Source organism: Emydura macquarii, unplaced genomic scaffold (assembly GCF_026122565.2).
Source record: "Emydura macquarii macquarii isolate MOO-44397 ecotype Brisbane River unplaced genomic scaffold, CSIRO-AGI_Emac_v2 contig_1390, whole genome shotgun sequence".
In the NCBI taxonomy this organism is placed as follows: domain Eukaryota; kingdom Metazoa; phylum Chordata; order Testudines; family Chelidae; genus Emydura; species Emydura macquarii.
Genome location: NW_027131527.1, coordinates 11,492,804 through 11,512,850, shown reverse-complemented (window position 1 = coordinate 11,512,850; position 20,047 = coordinate 11,492,804). Strand labels below are relative to the sequence as shown.

Genomic DNA, 20,047 nt, shown 5'->3' with positions numbered 1-20,047 from the left:
AGACTGTGCTAAATAACAAAAAATAACGAAGAAACAAAGAAAGAAAAAGAAAGAAAATACCAAATAAAAGAAAGGAAGATTAAGTGAGAGAGATAGCAAGCTGCACAGCTAGGTAACAGACCCCACAAAACTGTCTCAAGCAACAGGCAGTAGAGAACTAACTGAAGGGGGCGGCGAGCCTTCCCCCGCCCTATATAACCTCATACCAGAGCACAAGGGTTTCTAGGGTGCAGGCACATACCCATGGACACTGCTGATGAAAACCTCTCATGAAGAATGCATATCCTGATGTGGAGTACCCACTGGGACTCTATTCAAAGAAGAATATTCGAATGCCACTATTCGAAGGACAATATTTATTTTCCTCCATGAGAAGAACTTTATAACTTTTTTGAGGGTCCTCAAACCAATTCAAAACAGATGAATTTTAAAACATCACATGCACATGTAATGATTCCTATATGAGGAATACTTCTTGTGCTAAATTTAAAAAAATGATTTGGTAATTCCAAAATTATCATTATAAATATACACTTAACATTCAATAGTGCTCATGCACAGTATATAAATCTCTTAAGTTTTTGTTGCACAGTCACAGCACTAATATATGTACTTTATATTTATCTTCACCACCATTTTAGCTATGAAATTAGTTTCTAAATCTATCTCTGATTATAGTCCTGAAGGTCACAATGAAAATATTTCTAAATCCACCTCTATTAATATCATGCTAATTTTCAAAATATAGTTGCAAGATTTTTCCCTACATCAATTGTTCCAGCAAGAATAAAGGCAACCACTTCTTTCCTAGCACTTTCCTGAAGCTTGTCTCTGTTACCTCATTTCCTGGCTCCCATGAAACAATAAGTGATACAAGACATAGGGTGAAAACTAAATGCCATAGCATCTACATTTCTGAGGACTGAGTTCACTTCCTCAACGATAGTAGAGCGCGCCATGGTATCTCAAAGCTGCACTTCTTTATCCACTTTCACCACACTTTCTTTGTTATCTTCAGGCACTCACAGAACTGAAAGGTGGTTTTAAAATGTCACTGCATAGCTTTCCATCTCTCCTGAGCATCCATGCCTTCCTCTATCTCTTCTACTCACAGTAACTTTGTTCACTAGGGACTCTACCTTTCAGATACGGTCATGATCCTCCTGTTCTTGATTTGGTCACTTCTCCTTTAAGCACCTATCTTTCTGTGGTGTAAATTACATTATGACTCCTCAATGAACCAGAGCTTAAAAATATAAAATGATACCATGAGTGTAAGTGTTTCTCAAGTGTAACAGGCAAGGAGATATCTATGAAGAGCTAGATATTCAACCAAGAACCAGGTGCTATTTATGCTGCAAAACTATAAAGTCAATAAAATGTAAACACACAAAACAGAATTCCACTACTGTAATAGAAAAACTTACCCACTTGGCAATCGGACACCCCTGAGAGCTTTTTCCTTCCTTGCCTGTATAAACCACTACCTCTATTCTTACTGCACTTCCTTTTGCTCCATACCTGTATACAATAAAAGGTTTATTAATACAATCTAGACTCCTTTTTAACACTTGTTAGAAGTTTAAACTGGGAACTGATGAGAAACAAAATATTTATCTATTTTAAGATGTGAGAAAGTACTTTTTACATTAAAAATAAATTATAAATACCAATCTGAAATCCACCTTCCTTCCCCCCAACAAACTACTGCTCCCAATGTTGTGTCATTTTGGAAACAGAGATTGTCTCTTTGATTTCTGTATTTAGAGAACATGTTCTATAATTTCATTTATTCTTTCATTATTTTGACCCATCTCTCTATTTCTGCATATGTATATTTGTCTGTCTACCTACAGGGCTCTTGGTAACAAAATCTTGACTTCAATGGGAGTTGAAAGGGCACAGCACTTGGCAAGACTGGGCCTTAAAATTGCTTTTGTTCTAAAAAGACGACAACATTGGGTGTTGACGCAGACAGTAGTTCAGTCCATGCACATCAGAAAGAGAAAGTGTGGTACAAATATTTACTGGGAAAGAAGGTAGGCAAAGGCCAAACATAATGTCAGCCATACCATATTATTTTCTTTTTTTATGTTTATACAATAATAAATTATTTTTCTCACCATATATTGAACTGATTTTTCTCACCTGTTCTCCATTATTTCCCTCACAGCAGCAACACTTGGTCCTGTTCCAAGGTGTGTATAATATGGGCCTTCATCTTTCTCTATAATTTGCTCTGCAGGAAGGATGAGAAAAATATATTTGCCGTTTACAAAATTTATTTACAACATTAAAAAATAACTACACAGGTCTGTTACAGAATTATCCCTTGAATTAAATGCATAAAATCGTAAAGCTTTTAATCATGATTAATACGTAGTATATTAATAGGCCTCTTCTTAAAGAAGCAATAAAATGCGACTCTTGTGAAATTTGCTAGCTTCCATTAACTTGATAATGGATTTTTTCCTTGATTTTCTTTATTTTTTAAATAAATCAATTAACAACAACAACATTTCGCACTTCTACAGCATTTTCTATTAGATGAATATTTCTAAATGTTTAAAATCATGAATTAAGCCTCAGAATACCCCTGTGCAGTAAGGACGTTTTCTTACTTCATTTTAGACATGGGGGAATTGAAGCATAGAAAAGTTAAACCCAGGGTCACACAGGAACCTGTAGCAGACTGGGAACAAGACACTGATTTCCTAACTTCCAATTTGGTGCTTTATCCACAAGACCAGAATTTTAGGAATAGGATAAGAAATCTGCCCCAATTGGCATGTTTTGTTTGATCTGATTTAAGTTCACACAAGCTGGAGTGTGAATTTACTCTGCATTAACCAGCCACAGACTAACTGTGGATTCTGCTGATGCACATTAAGAGTTAGTTAATGCACTCTCATCATCTCCTCTTTGAAAATGAACTAATTAATGAACCATTGATGTGCATCAGCAGAGTCTACAAGGATGGTTAATCTGAGGCAGACTAATGCAGGGTAGGTTCATACCCCATCTTGCAACAAACTCATTGTTCCTGCAGACATACATTTAATCTTTGTCACCTGAGTGCTCTGACAGCCAGAAAACATGAGTACTATATATGATGGGTGCCACCAGGTAAACAGTGTCAGTAAAACACTCAACACCATGTTTGGTCCAAAGGCGTCTAGCCAGAATTTTATTGACCTCTTTTTAATGCCGCACCTTAGAACAAATCAACCAAAACAGTTACCTGGTACAGCTGGTCAAAAACATTCCAATGAAATATCTTTCGTTCAACATTTGCCGATTTGTCAAAATGTAAGTGTTCCACAAGGACAGTTTGATTTTGACAATGTTCCATTGGAAATCTGCCTGATTTCCTCTCTGCTCATCTGTCCAGATCCTGGATAGCCTGGGCTCCATGTATCTCTGGCTCCAGAGCAGCCTGCCAGGTGGCCTGCCCCAGAAAACAGGGAACTCTTGTCTCCAGTGCATCCCTGACAAGCAGATGCCCAGAGCCACGGATTCAGTCCCTTTTGTAGATAATTTCAAAATGTGGGGGTTTTGTTCTGAATTGAAACTAAACCAAATTTCAAAATATTGAAATCCTCCCTGAAGCAGAGTTACCTTTCTCCACCCATCTTTACTCCTTGGCCACCCTGAGTCCTGATGGTGTCCTTTCGCTGTAGGCTTTGAAGGCCTATGGGCTCCCCAGGACCTGTGGGCTGCAGTTCCTTCCCACCACAATCCCTACCCCCAGCATGACCCCATGTAGGGTATGTCTACACAGCAGTCTATGTAGGGTATGTCTGCATAGCAGTCTAGGCTCAAGTCAAACCCCCCTTGCATCCACACACCGATTGTGCTAACCCAGGGCTCAGACTCAGGATCCAAGGACCCTGAAAGGCTGGAGGGTCGGAGCCTGTGCTAAACTGGGATCTAAGATCCAAGCCCTATTGCTTTTCTGTGCGCACATGGTCCCCACTTGACTCAGGTCCCAGAAGTCCTCCAGTTGTATCCCAGAGTTCCTGGCAGAGATGAGCAACACTGCAGGCACCCATTACATTACGCAGCTGGAAGCACCATTACTGCCTAGCTGAGTGCACTCCTCCTTCCTGCTCTGGCTCCTGCTCACAGCTGCATGGACTTGCCCAGAGCAGCGAGGAAAACTGACAAGTGGGAGGCAGCTCCCGGCTGCCAGAATGTTGGAGGTCATCCCTCCCATGGCTGTGCTGAGCCCAGAGCTTTGACACTCCCCCTCCCTGCAGGCAGCTGCTTAGTCCTGCTCCACTTTCTGTCCCTTGCTCCCTGTCCCCCCAGGGCTGCGTGTGCAGAGGCACCCAAACTGCGTGCACTAGCAGGGTGGTGAGGGTGCCCCAAAACGTCCCCAAAGACTCTTGGGGATCCCTTATCCTTGCCTCCTGGGATGCAGTAGGGGAAGCAGGAATAAGGGATCCAGGGGGGGTCTGGGGAGGGTGCTGGAGCAGATTGCATCCCAGGCCCTGAAGAGGAAATTCACCGCTCTGCAGCTGGCAGCAGCCAGGCTTGGGTGTGTGTGTTTTTTTCCTCTGAAATCTACATTTTATGTCAAAGTTCAAAACAAGACAAAAATAAATAAAAACCAAATGGAACAAAAACATTCATTGAACATCCCATTTTAAAAATTAAGAACTGCAAAATTTTATTTTAACAGCCCTGGAGACTGATGTCCTAATTATGCTCAGAACAGGTGCATGTGAGTAGTTTCCTGCCAATGTGACCCAACACAGAGGTGGAGAGCCCAATTCTCAGATTAGATGGTAGTTCAGTATAAAGCCTTCTCAAACTGCAGTCATTCTACTCAGCCACCAAATGAGCTAATTATGCACTTTATGTACTCTTGTGTGCCTTATGGGCACTAGAGTCCCATCAACAGCACCACCACAGAGTATGTCCACAGTGCACCATGTTCCTAAGGCAAGAGTGTTGACATTGCTGTGTAGACATACCCTTAAAGAGTCAGCTTCATCCTGTGAGGATCCCGTGTCTATGCATGGCTGCAAGGTCCCACACCTTGGGTACAAACTGTTATGCCTTTAGCCTCATCTCCCATGCCCTACACATCAGACTCTGGGATAACTGACACCCATAATCCTTCTGCAAGGACTCCCACCAAAGTTGTGACAAACAAGTCATAAGGACCACCACTTAAGGCATCATGACTACCCATCTGTGCCCTACCTCAATTCTAGTTATGAATGTTGTCCCTTGCCTTGTCAACCCTACACAGTATTCAAAGGAAGCCAAAAAAAATTCCCTGTGGCATGGCCAATCTGTCACCAGGTGGAAATTCCTTCCTGACCTTAAAAATAGTGATTGATTAAGTGGATTCCACTCCCATGCCACAAGCCAGTGGTGACAAAGCCAAGGGGAGGGAAGATGGCCTTTAACTGGAGGGGCGAGCAAGTGCCTCTCCCTCCCCCCACTCACCTTTACATGTCCCTGAATGCCCCCACACACAGGCCACTAAAATTACCAGTTGCAAGGCAGAGAAAGCCCATAAAACTACCTCACAGAAGATACCCACACAGGATGGGTGGGGGGAGGAGCACCTTCCTCCCTCCCCTTGATGCATAACTGACAAGGACCCAGCATACAATGACCCTCATGGAAACAGGGGTCTGCACAAAAAATATTAAAAGGGTGCTTTCCCCTATTAAGAGAAGTGATGTGAATATATATTATCTGAAAGGTGCATGCAAAAATGACCTAATAGGCACTTACCAACACAGTCACAGATTGGAAATTCAGACTGCCCTTTTTTTGTAGGTGTATCAATCAGATTTTTTGTAGGAGTGTCTAGGAACTTCATAGGAGATTCAAGAAAACTGCTCAGTGTATTCTTTGTCGGAGAACATCTCAAGTCTCCTATTCTCTGGGGGTTTTCAGTACCCAAACTTGTTGATGTCAGAACTGTAATTTCACCTGCACAATCTATATTCCTGAGAGTTTCTACTGTGTGTGGTAAATGGGCCTCACAACACGTAACAGGCAGTGTTTGCAACTTCTCATCCAATTGTTGCTCTGTAGCATTCTGCCGAAAATTTGCTTGGTCTTCATCAGATATCTCATGAACTCTCTGGTTAGACTGATTAAGTGTGTGAGGCAAGGGACATGTCTGAATGACATTCATTGTTTGCTGTACCTGAGAATTATTGTATTTTTCTGTAAACATCTGTACATTTTCACTTGGTCTGTTTGAACATGATTCTGTTTTAAATTGTGAAGCAACCATAGGGTTACTGGAGAGCAGGCCACTGTACTGCGAAGAGGTTACAACAATATCACTTTTCAGTGGATCAATGCCTAATGTGTCACGGGAGCCTACAGTTTTGATGTGCGCAGTTTCTACTTCACAGCCAAACAGCCTGTCTTTTGTTTTCTCCCATGGTACCTCAGGTAGATGTCTATGGATTTTTATCTGAGTCTGTGGAAGAAATAACCTAGTTTTTTGTTGTGATGATAAAATATTTTGATTCATTGCCTTCTGTACTTTGGTTCTGGGAGATTTTTTTTCCGATGCAGCTATTTTCAAATTCCGTGCCATGGTATGGCCAAGTGGTTTTGATGATATCCAAATGTCCTGTAACTCACTATGCTGGTATGCCAACTGCTCTTGCTGTTTTTGATTATTTTGTTGATAGTCCGGTACTTGAGGCTTCTTTCTGTGCCTTTGTTTCCATGGTACAGTTTTTCCTTTTTTATGTGCTGGCTGTTTTTGCTTTACTAACAATGAGCTATAATTGTGCCTTATAAACACAGCTTGTTTTTTCTTCAATAGGTACTGATCCTGGTTATGTTTTGGTTGAATCTCATGTGATATTAGACTGAGAAGTGATGTCTTTACATCATTCTTCTGCTCTGGGCTTGTCTGATTTGATTCAATTATTGCTGCAAGTTGAGTTAACTGTGTAGCTACATCTTCTTCATCCTGGCTGTGAATTCCTCCTTCCTTAATTACAGAATTACTTTTCAAGCTCAGATCATTATAAAATTTGTCTTTCTCAAACTGGCTCAGAATCTCAAATTTGCTACTTGTTTGATGGGAATTACATGAACTATTGGAACACGTAGCAATGCTAACTTTATCATAAAGAGAGTTTTTCTTGGTAGATGACTTTGCATTAGGTACTAAAACAGATAAAGGTTTGGTATCTCTTGGGGATAAATTTGATCTATTTGATCCACTGGTAGCATTAGCGGATTTTTCATGGGGTTCAGAAACAGTACTTTGGCCATTGTACAACACTGCCTTATTAAGGAGCTGCTTCTGTGAATGAGCACAGTGACTCAAGAGATGTTGTTCATTCTGTAAGTAAGTCTCTTTGATTTCCTTTAATGTGGAAGAAGTCAAAGAGCAGGAAATGTCCCTTTTGTAGTTATGAAGTAAATGGGACGTTGTTTGTTCTGTACGTTCAATACTTTCTGTTTTATCTGGTGCAAATGCTTCTAATGGGGCTTCTGATAATTTTGTTAATGCTTCAATAGCTACAACCTGCTCTACAGTTAAGTTTCTGTTTTTAATCAGGGACAAAAAAGTTGGCTGAAGTGAGGAGTTTTCAAGTTGTGTCTCTTTGTTTGTTATTTTAACAGCACCTTTTCCAACATGGACTTCCTTTTCAGGCACAGGGGTAGAACGTGACCTTTCCTGTATATCCACAACGGAATTGGTTTGCAAAACTGAATTGTCAGATCCTTGAAAAATCTTGCAGGTATAGTTTGACTTCGGCCTCAGGAAAACATTTCCTTGTTTTTCTGGATGAACACAGCAAACACCAGTTGTCAAAGTGCTTTCAACATTATTCAAATTAGCAGTATTTGTCTGATGTGAATGGGAGTTATCTTCTCTGCAGTTGTCTGGCAAATCTGCCCTTTCTTCTACAATTACTTTTGTCAGTGACACATCTGATTCTGCTGGTGGATAATGTATGTTTTTAATGCCATTTCTAATGTTTTGTGCAAACAACTTTTTTGGCTCAACTAACTCAGTGGGAGAGACTGCTCTTTTTTCTTCAGAATTTTTCAAGTGTTCATTATCTGTCACATTTCCATGGATATCTCCATTGACATAGACGCTAAAAGATGGTTTCTCATTATTTGTCCACTTCTCTGCTTCTAAGCCTGTCATGCTTTCTTTTTCATTAGACTGTACATTTTCAAAGGATAGTGTTTGTTTTGTTTTCACCCTGTATTTTTCATCATGACCGCATATACTGCATTCCATGAGTTCTGGTCTGAGGCCATTTACTGGTTTGTTTTCTAAATCTGCCTACAAAACAATACAAAAAATTAGTTGTATCAGCTGTTTAAAATGTAAGGTAAGAAGCACTGACCCTACACTAATTAGGCCCTTTCATGGTTGATATAAGGAATGCCCTGATTGAGCATTAGCAAACAGAGTAGCTGCAGAACAAGCCAGTAGCACAGGCAATCAGTAAAAGAAGATCTGAAGACTAATGACTTGATTCTCACTTATACTAAGGACCCTTTACACCACTCTGGCAAGAAGTGCGTATGTAACAGGCTTTAGTGTAACAAGATTCAGGCCCTCAGGCCTCAATCCTGCAATGAACTTTGCACAAGCAGACACCCTCACTGGAGCTCACTGCAGAATTAAGATCTAAGGCAGGGGTAGTCAATAGGCGGACCAGAGGCCAAATGCAGACTGACAGACATTTTTTAACAGAACCCGAAATGTTTTAATTTACATATTATTAATTATTATTTATTATTATTATTATTTGTCCTGGAGTCTGGACCTTGCCTATATCTTGACCAAGAAATTTGTACCTTGACAAAAAATAACTGATTATCCCTGATCTGAGGGCCTGTCTATATGAGAAAGTTTTACCAGTTATATCAATATGATTAAAGCAGTATACCAGAATAACTCCACATGTGGACACTCTTATTTAGTACAAGAATAACTTTTTGGGGGTTAGCTTAAACCCCTTCTAAAGCAACGTAAGCTGAACCCCCAAAAGTCACTCATATCTGAATAAGTGTCCACATGGGGAGTTATACTGGTATAACTATATTGGTTTAAATTCACACCTTAAATTATACTGTAGACCTTTCTCATGTAAACAAGCCGTACAAGATATTTAAACAGTAAATAATACTTTTATGGTGATTTTAGAATAACCATATTTTACTAATTCAGTGCTGCAATAAGTATCAGTACCTCTTGCACAATACATCATCAGGGCTGTTGTATGTCATGCACCATAATGAATCTAGGGAGAGAGTTAAGAGGGTACCCCAGCACTGCAACAATTTAATCATTCTTCAAAATTTCAGAGTTTGATTTAAAATAAAAAGTTTCTAGTTCTAATTATAGTGAACAAAGCCTTCCAAATATGACACAATACAGAACTGTCTTCTTGAAACTTCATATAGCCTCAAACAATGGACAGATTCTATCCCAAGTTCACAGTGTTGTAACTGACAGCAAAATTTGGACTAAAAGCTCTAAGAGAGGTCTGAACTCCCAGCACTCAGTTTAATGCTGCTTCAACTTTGAGGTCTTCCTGAGGACAATATAAAAAGTCAACATTAATAACATTTTCAAAGCAGGGGAGAAGGATGGGGATCTGAGCATATGCAAATCCCTGAAGGCTTGTGATAAAACTACACACCACTTAAATCCTTCTTAAGCCTTAGCAGAGTTTAGGCAAGACTTAAATGTATAAGGCTTTGTGCAGGTCCTCTGCACAGGAGTGAATTTTACCATATTTAATGCCACAGAGCACCACAAAGTTTCTTTTGTGTGGCAAATTGATAGGGATCTCCTGATGAGAAGTGGAAAATTGCTACATATACATGGCTCAAGTTAATGTTTGGGTTGCATCTTAGCAGAACACTTTCTGACCACTGAACATTCTCTAATGTAACTGAGCAAATGTTCTTATTTTCCCATTTTAACGACAATATTCTAAAATTTTTCTTAAGTGATATGTGTTCTCCATCTTCACTGGGACTACATATATATTACTAGATATATATACTACATATATATACACATCAGGTGACTAGATAGAGTTGGAAAGCATCATGTTGGGAAGAACGTTAATAATGTGCATCATACAAGCTATTATGTTGTGATGAAGGGAAGAGCTATATAATTTAAGAAAACATTAAAGCAGGCAGTCAGGATGAATACAAATTGATGTTCTGGTTTCTTTTTTAATTAAGAAATTGATTAGTAATTTAAACTGGATTTTTTAATTTAAATTAAATACATTTTTATTTTAAAAAATAATCCTGTTTTAAATTAAATGTGAAATTATAACAACTTAAGTTAAGGCCTAAACTTTCTAGTCTATTAAAATAATTTAATTTTTTTAAATAAGCTACATCAATGAACCCTCCTTAAATTTTAATAAGTCAAAGAGTGTTGCATTTTTAATTACATACAGAATTAGGAGAAAAACATTTTTAACTTTAAGGTCAACTCATGCATTATAAATATGTCATCATTTCATGTACTGAATTAATTATCTATATTATTTTCAGTCTTTACAATAGAGTGGTGGTATTTACACTTTCTATTTCTGTTGTACAGGAAACCTTTTGCCTTATATTACTTTTGGCGTGAGTTTAGCAAGCAGGTGTAGAGGGAATATTTTCTTCAATTTGATAGTTCATTCAAACTTTGAGCAACCAGCTGGGAGTCAAAAAAGCAGGAAAGCTTCTTTTTGTTTTCCAATCTATGAATAAAAACCAGGTAGGAGAGAATCCAATCTACTAATTCTAAAAATGTAAAGGACATGGGACCAGATTTTCAAAGATGCTTAGGCATCTAACGAAGCAATCCCTAGCTGGATTTTGAAAACATCTAAGTAGGTTAAGCACCTAACTAGCTCCCATTGATTTCAATAGGCATTAGGCACCTAACCTGCTTAGGCACTTCCCACTAGGCACCTATCTGCATCTTTCAGCACCTAAATACCTTTGAAATTTTGGTCCATCATGACCAGCAAAAAATGGTCAATTCACTATACACAGTTAATACTTTGCTTAATAAATCAGTTAGTTTTAAATGCAAAACATGTTTTTATAAACTTATTTTCTTATGTATCTAGCATATTTAAGGTAGTTCTATTTAAATAATAAAAACCATTTTAAAATGCAGTTTTTGTGCATGTTTATTGAATTCTACTGTTCATCCAAATGCAGCATGACACAAATCCTGATTAAAATATGATCTAGTATGAATGTGTCATTCACTATTTTGTAACATAAAAAATTAAAATTTAAGACTCTTGAATAAATTTTATTAAGCGATATAATTTCTTAAATAAATGTGCATATATTGTATCTCCTGGCTAGCCAAAAAAACAGCATCAAATTTAGTTTAAAGGCTATACTTAATTATATATCAACATGTTTTAATGGTTATATCAAGCAATGTGAATGAACCTTTCTTTAGGAAAATAACTAAAAAGTACAAATGCAAAAGAGGATTAAATTCCATTATTTAAATCAAGGTTTCCTGCGTGGTAATTTAAATCAATTTGATTTAAATCAAACCACCCAGCAGGAAATGCTTCCAGAAATCTACCATTCAAAATGAAACACTCAGACACCAGATGGAGCTTGGTGTTCACGTTAAAACAGTTTTCTCTTTGATAAACAAAATAAGATAAGAAGGCAGGGATCATAAAGTACACATAGATAACACCATTGATTTTATCAGAGACAGCACAAGACCTGTTGGGTCATGGTTGTGAAAACAGATTATTCAGCAACAATGTTAAACCAAAATCTAGAGAAACCAGGCTATGAACAAATGAGACCTTATTTAACAAACTTTCATTAAACTGACATATTTACCAATGTTCTGTTAAACTGCACCCACCTGGACCATCTACCTGAACCAATACAGAAGCTGCATTTAAACTACTATTTTATTGTATTTAATGTCATTTTATACAAACGTGAACTAAAGGTGAAACTACTTTCTGTTCAACAGAAAGTTTGTAGTAGGTACAGAGGCTGTTGCTAGTGAAGGCAAAAAAGCACTTTAAATTATATTATGCTGGTTCCATATAGAAGAGCTAACAAGGAAGAGAATAATGTCTACTCAGTAATTAAACAGAAAAAGATGGTTCACATCTGATCAAGAGCCTGTGGGATGTAAAGCAAATCAGGCTCAGAGAAAGTGGTAGCCCTTTCACTGAGGCACTTACCTTAGTCCATGTAGGTGGGCATATTGAGAATGAGAACTGGGATGAAATCCTGGTCCCACTGAAGTCAACAGAAAAACTACCCCTACTCTCTAATGCCTGATCCCACACCAGATCATGTCCTATGTCTCTCTATGCCAGGAGATAAAGGGATTCTGCAGCATATCCTTCAGTTGCTGGCCATTTTGAGCACAACCCTCACATCAGTTCCAAAGTTGCCTATGTTATACACAGAACTGGTGTCCCCTCACTTTTGCCTTTAGAAAAAAAGAATTATGAAACTGAGGTAAAAGAAAGAGTTCTTTATGTTAAAGGAATGAATCCCCCAGCATTTTAAACTTCCAGCATGAATAAATTTATGTTGCTTGCATTCTGGACCATTGTCACTCACTGTTGCACATTTGGGCATTGTCATGTTACAGACTGGGGGCGGATGATCTAGGCAGTAGTTCTGCAGAAAAGGACCTGGGGGCTACAGTGGATAAGAAGCTGGATATGAGTCAGCAGTGTGCCCTGGTTGCCAAGAAGGCTAATAGCTTATTGGGCTGCATTAGTAGGAGCATTGCCAGCAGATCGCAGGAAGTGATTATTCCCCTCTATTCGGCATTGGTGAGGCCGCATTTAGAATATTGTGTCCAGTTTTGGGCCCCCCACTACAACAAGGATGTGGAGAAGTTGGAGAGAGTCCAGCGGAGGGCAACAAAAATGATTAGGGGGCTGGAGCACAAGACTTATGAGGAGAGGCTGAGGGAACTAGGCTTGTTTAGTCTGCAGAAGAGAAGAATGAGGGGGGATTTGATAGCAACCTTCAACTACATGAAAGGGGGTTCCAGGGAGGATGGGGCTAGGCTGTTCTCAGTGGTGGCAGATGACAGAACAAGGAGCAACAGTCTCAAGTTGCAGGGGGGGACATTAGGAAAAAGTTTTTCACTAGGAGGGTGGCGAAGCACTGGAATGGATTACCTAGGGAGGTGGTGGAATCTCCATCTTTAGAGGTTTTTAAACTGCGGCTTGACAAAACCTTCGCTGGGATTATTTAACTGAGGTTAGTCCTGCTTTGAGCAGGGGGTTGGACTAGATGACCTCCTGAGGTCCCTTCCAACTCTATCATTCTATGATTCTATGTTGAGAGGTGTGTTCTGAAGAATCAGAGAGTTGCATAAAAACAGGAACAGGACAACCTACTGATTTGCTTTTATTCCCAGAGACTGGTTTACCCATCAGCGAGCAACTTCAACACACAAGGTCCGCTGACATACAGTATGGGAACTACAGGATTCTTCAGACCAGGCCTTTAATTCTTTTGTTGCAATACACTCAATCATTTTGTTCCTTAATAAAATAATTTTAGCAAACCAAATATTACACCTATGCTTGAAAAATCCTCAGGAGAGTCACGTAGGACCCAATCCTGCAATTGACTGGGTGTGTGCAGCTGCACTGTTGTGCCTGTACTCTGTGCTTGCAGAGTAATAAAAGGCTTTATTCTAAAAATCAAACTATTTCCTCTACTCCATAATTTCCACTAACATTTTTAGAAGTTATCCACATGCACTGAGAAGAAAAAAGACCCTGATGAATCATATCATTGGCATGGTTTGGTTTATATCTTATTTTTCCATATAAGAATTGGAATTATCATGACATTTGCTTTTTTATTTATTTTTTATTGGAACATATTCTGTACCATTTGACCACTAGATTGTTTTTTCTTTTACTTGTGAAAAGATATTAACGGTGATGAGTCACAAAAAATATATATATATTTTATTCCTATGATCAGAATTTCTAGTCGCTTTTCTTTGTTTAATAATTAAGGTTGGTTTTTTCTTTGCTCACTATATGAACATAAGAACGGCCATACTGCGTCAGACCAATAGTCCATCTAGTCCAGTATCCTGTCTTCTGACAGTGGCCAATGCCAGATGTTTCAAAGGGAATGAACAGAACAGGGCAAACATCAAGTGATCCATCCCACCATTGTCCAGTCCCAGCACCTGGCAGTCAGAGGCTTAGGACACCCAGAGCACAGGGTTGCATCCATGACCCCGTGGCTAATAGTCATTGATGGACCTATTCTCCATGAATTTATCTAATTATTTTTTAAATCCAGTTATAGTTTTGGCCTTCACAACGTCCCCTGGCAACGAGTTTCACTGGTTGCTATGCCCCACTATAAAAATAAATGTTCACAGAGGACTTAACAGAGCAGGGTTCACTTGATTATCTTCTCAGGTCTAGGTCTGGCAGACCAAATAATAGTTCAGGAGGAGCCTCTGCTATAACTGAACAACCTGAAGGTAATATATCTTAAAAACTATGTTGCAAAACTTGAAAGCTATCTAGCCATGGACCAACACCTGCAAGTAATGGAGTCTCAAAATCCAAGGACATTAAGTACATAAGACTCATTTGATTAAAAAATTTACAAAACTGTGACTAATTTCAGTGAGAGACTAAAGAATGAAGTGGAATCAATAAAATGCCCCTCATTAAGGTGAATACTGCTCTGTTGGGAAAATGTGAAGTGCTAAGAAATCATGATCAATCTAAAACTAGACTGCTGGGGTATAGAGGAAACAGGGAGAGCTGTCTCTTGTGAGAATTGCCTGAATATTTAACTTGTATCAGTTACTAAATCTGATCCACCCCTTCAGAGGCATCTGCTAATGCTCCTTGTATGGATGAAAAGCCAACTGGAAACCAAGTTTCTGATAAGGGTCAGAATTAAATAGTTACTTTTCTTTTAAAAAAAGAGCGACAGTGTCCTGAACATAACAAGATGACTTGGACACAGACTACACCTTTCTCTTGACAGTACACAATCTACACAACAAAAACAATGAGGGCCTGGCATTCTGAAGGAAGAATTCTCTCATACCAGTGCAGACAGTAGTTCATAGCTACATAGTGTTAAATATTGTTTTTCAGCTGATGAGCTCATTTTAGTACAGAAATATGCAGAGAAAATGCCTGTGCATCTCCCCATTAGTGCACATCCTCACTTATTCTGGTTGTATATTGTGACAAAGAATAGAGTAAATATAACCCAACATTCACACCAGGAGTACAGAGCCACCTCTAAACTCTATGCAGAAACAAATGCTCTTGATTGATGTATAGTAAAAGTAGATGGGTTTGGCATCCTGGTTTCAACCCTTTTGTTTCCTACATACAGTAGCATGAGGTCCGGTGATAAGTGGATGTGTCCCAGAACAATTATTGCTATGACCTGGAATAAAAGACAATACACAGACCCAGCTCCTGGCAGGGAAGGAGCCACTCCAGAGGAGTTATATATAACAACAAATGACAAGCCTCGTCCCCTTCACTGGATGTATGGAGTTCTGCCCAAGTGTTGCACAAAGGAGCTGCAGTGAAGGCACCAGTCTGGCATTCATAGTAATGCAGACAAACTCTTAGCCCCTATGAATGACAGCGATGACTGGAGAGTGCAACTCTTCTCTTGTGCATTGTGTCCATCCACAGGGAACAGATGTGTGGGGGCTGAACAGTTGTGCACAAGACTTCTCTTCATCTACTGTATTTTAGCTATGCCCACTGCCACACTATCCATGCCTGCTCAGATTGGCACAGAGCTGGTGGCATCTCAGGGATAGCTCATTAGCTATGTATCAAGCTGCTGTCAATACAGAAGCTGACAACGTGCTGCTCCATTGCTGCCAATGATGGAGGCTTGTGCAGAACTTGTTGGCAGACTACCATTAAATACAGAAGAACAGTTGATGCATGGGCCCACCTACTGGCTGATGCTCTATGTCTCATCATGGAGCTCTCTGGCAGTTTTAAGTAACTATATTGCATTTATGTAATGGCAGTGAATCTGGAGCTTTCGTATCTTGCAGTAAGCTGCATACCTACTGCTGAGTACATTGGCTTATCCAAGCACTTTTTTGATAAAATATTGAATTGGGCCCTATGACAATACCTTAAAAAATTCCAGATGCAAAATGTTCTACTCCTCGTTATACTGGGGCAGCATTTAAAGAATAAACTGGTGACGCCTCTTCCCACTGCAGATGATATTAAAATTTAAAAAGTACATTAAAAATTATTGAGGTTCTGTATCCCTTTACCCTAATCATTTGGGACTTTTTCTTAATGCCACAAAGAGGAAGAGTTGTGGAAGTGTTTTAGGATGGGAAGGTCAGTTTGTGAGTGTGGGGGGGAGACTTGTCTTGGGGGTGGAGGAGGCGTTTGGAAGCTGAGGAAGATGATCAGATTGGTGACACAGAGGAGAGATTGGCAGCTCAAGGGGTGGGGATGATGTTGTTTTTCACGGGGGGAGATGCCCTCATTCATGACCTCCCCCTCCTTCAGGATTTCAGAAGTATCCACCACTGCCTATTCAAATATACAAAAAAAGGTACATTCAACCAAAGTAAATAAATAGATCAACTGTCCTCCTCCCATCACTTCTCTTTACACTTGTTAGTTCTACTTTTTTTTTTTTTTTAAGGTAAGTACTCAGAGTTCCTCTTCTACCTACTTACAACGGACTCAACAGCCCCAGCTGTAAAGTTTGCTCTAGCTGACAGTTTACATTTGCAGTATTTGTTATCCTCACCCCCACTTGCAAAGGACTCCCAAAAAAGCTTGAGTCTTAAACAAATAGAAGATTTGGAAAACAGCAGTCAGCTCCTATTTTCTCCCTCCCCCATAGAGTTACCACAAGAAAGGGCCAGCAAAAGGTGCACACATTCAGGGTATGTCTATGCAGCACACTAAGCTGTGGCTCTGACTCAAGTTTAAGCCCTTCCATCCACAGAGATATCAGTCTGACTCAGGTCAGGAACCCCTCTGGACTCAGGTCTGCAGACCCTGCTATGGGGAGTGGGTCAGAGCCCAAGTCCCACTGTGATCTAGGTCAAAACTCAGGCATTTTGCAGTGTGGATGCAACTCAAGTCCAGGTTGCCAGGCTCCATTCTGTGGAGTCTGCCAACTCCATCCCACAATCCACTAGGGCATCCCAGTCCTTCAATCCCAAAACTTCCCAATTGCTTCCCAGGAAATGGAAGCAACCTTCTGGTTCAAATGCTGCTGTTGAGCATTTAACTCTTCATTTCCAAATGGCCTGCTCAACTGGAAATACAGTCAACACTCACATGTATTAACTATGGCCAACATTAAGAAGCCATGCATCAAGCATGCTGCTAGCTGTCTAGAGAAACACAGCTGGATTCTGGTTAACTTCTGGTTTTAGGCAAGATGTTTGACTTCAGCACGAGCACAATAAATGATCACATCTACAAAGCTATAGCTGAGCAGCTGGTAGCACTGCCCGGATCAACCGGACAGCAGAACAACGCAGGGAGCAAATCAAGCAGCTGAAGACAGACTACTGTAAAGTCCAGGTTGCCAATAGTATCTTTGGAAACTCCCCATCTTCTTGCCTCTTTTACTAGGAATTCCACTGGGTACTGGGAACTGTAGCAAGCACTGAGCCATCAGTGGTGCATGAGAATCTGCTGAGTGGGGATGACATCCTTACAAATCTCCCAGTCACAGGCACTGCCAGAGAAGACCCAGCTGCCAGGTGAAAGGCAAGAAGTGGCCCTAGTGCTGAGGCTGGTAACTAAAGAGGCTTCGTTGCTACAGCATATCTTGCATCTGTACGTGGACAAATTATTTGGGACAACCCTGGGGAGCAGCCAGGTGCAAAACTGTCATCAGAGCAAGTGCTGAAGCCATAGCCTGGTAAGTAAGTCTCTGCTGATGTGTTTACTTTTATTAATATATTGATGGGGAAAATTTTCAGCTTATGTCCCTAGTAAGATACTAATGCAAACTGGGATTTTGGTGTACTTCTGTTCACGATGGAACCTGTGCCATTCCCTTTGCAGCTCCACCTTCCCCTGATGCCATGTGGGATTCAAAATGGACACTGTGAAACGAGGAAAAAAGTTAAACAAGCAGTTATCATGACATTTTGACTCATTACTTGCTGATTGATGTAAATATACGTTGGAACTCCACAATTAATAGCCTCTGTAGTAGACCTCCCATCTAATACAGTGCACCCTATAAATTGGCCATGCCCACACAGTCCCTGACAGCCTGCAAACTGAATCCCAAAAATCCTGTCCAAACAAAATCAGAGTGTGTATTTCATCCATTACTGGCTTTAATGTGAGAGTCAAAATTACAGCAAAGGGAGGCAGTCTTGTGTTAAGAGTCCTCATGTCTGGCAATCAGGAATGTGTATGGACACAGGGTACTTGTAAAGAGGCGCTATTGTGTCTTCATGTTAAATCAACATATTGTTGATTTTATTACGAATATTCACCATTGCTGGCTGGTGATGAAAGCAAACTTCTCATGGAGTAGGAACTCCAAGTAGTTGATTATGATCCAGGGTAAGACATACATACTAGGGCTACCTCTAACTCACAAGCCCTCTCTATTCTGAGATGTGCTGGTCAGTCACTAGATGCCTAATAATCTCCTTCGCGTACAAGGATAGCTGTCTTCCACTGGCTTGGAACAGAAGTTCATGCTTCCATTGGGAACCTCGTCAATCCCGCCTGAAAGGATTGGAAGACCATACCTAGTGACTAGACTATTCATAATTCCCCTTCATCCTTGGAAAAAATGAAGGGGATGTAGAAATAATTTAAACTGAATTTTATATGTGTATCTTATCATGATGTGTGATGGATTTCTTTGCTGCTCCAAAGGACATCTGAAATGGCCAGTATTTTTTGTGTGAATAAAATAAAGCCCATTGATAAAAAGTATCATCTTTTGACCTTGAATTAAAGCAGCTCTCTGACGGAAGCGGATCCACTCACTGTAGACCAGGAGAAAGTTAATCCGAGATGAGCTGATGGGAGAGATTCTAGATAAAACTAATTGGCAAATAGAATTCCAGAAGGACAAAATGTATATCAAAATGATAAAGACGTAAGAACGGCGGAAAGAGAGACAGAGGCTGCACAGAACAATAAGAGATTGGCGGACAGATTCATGGAGCATGACCTCAGGTTGAGAGTGCAACAGGAGCTGTTTGAACAATTACTTGTGCTTATAGCTCCCAAACTGCAGGCTCCACAGGCACCTCAGCTTCTGCTCCAGCCCCATGCCCAGAGTCCCCTCTATGCTATCATGTCTTGAAGACTATGCAGCCTTTGGACAATTCAGGGGGTGCCAAAACACCAATCAAAGTTGATTTGCCAACTCCAAACTAGTTTGCCATGAACCTGAAGCAGTCTGGGGTAGCCAGCTTCCAGATGGCTGTAGCGACCCACTTCTGGACCGGCATGGCCTCTTTCATGTGGCACTAGAGGCTAAAGGCTAACTGATCATAAACCTCCAGAAGCATGTACTTCTTCATGCAAAAGTTCAGGACCTACTCTTTGTCATCCCAGGTCTGCATGATGATGTGGTCCCACCAGTCTGTGCTTGTAGCCCAGCTCCAGAAGCACTGGTTTACAAAGGTGAAACCTGCGACTAAGGCAACAGTCAGGAGCAACATCAGCTGGGACACAGCTGGCATGTCAATTTCCCTGTCTGAGAGGTGCCTTCAGGAGTTCAAAAACTGTCCACCAAAATGTCCCCCAGTATCTTGCAGATGCTCCACCTGATGCCTGTAATAGGACAGACATCATAAGGGGGAGAAGTTCTTCCACTGGGTCGAGATCTATATTGATGACTCTGGCTGCTGGTAGTGTGCAAACAGATAATGGCTTAGCTGGATATGTTCACAAGCTAAAACCACCTACAACACTTCTAGCCAGCTCCCATGGGACAGACAGACAAGTTCTCCCACAATCCACTATGAACCAAGCCCTAGAACAGCTTCAGCAGG

At 40.3% G+C, this 20,047-nt stretch overlaps 1 protein-coding gene across 1 annotated transcript in view; it reads right to left on the bottom strand.

Moving 5' to 3' along the window:
- The window catches only part of TET1 (tet methylcytosine dioxygenase 1), an 84,757-nt gene that overhangs the window by 45,920 nt on the left and 18,790 nt on the right, over positions 1 to 20,047 (bottom strand). The window contains exons 4-6 of the mRNA XM_067552637.1: positions 5,755 to 8,299; positions 2,149 to 2,239; positions 1,428 to 1,521 (exon numbers count right to left, since the gene is read on the bottom strand). Of these exons, the coding sequence (XP_067408738.1) occupies positions 1,428 to 1,521; positions 2,149 to 2,239; positions 5,755 to 8,299 (2,730 nt within the window). The remainder of the gene's footprint in view (positions 1 to 1,427; positions 1,522 to 2,148; positions 2,240 to 5,754; positions 8,300 to 20,047) is intronic.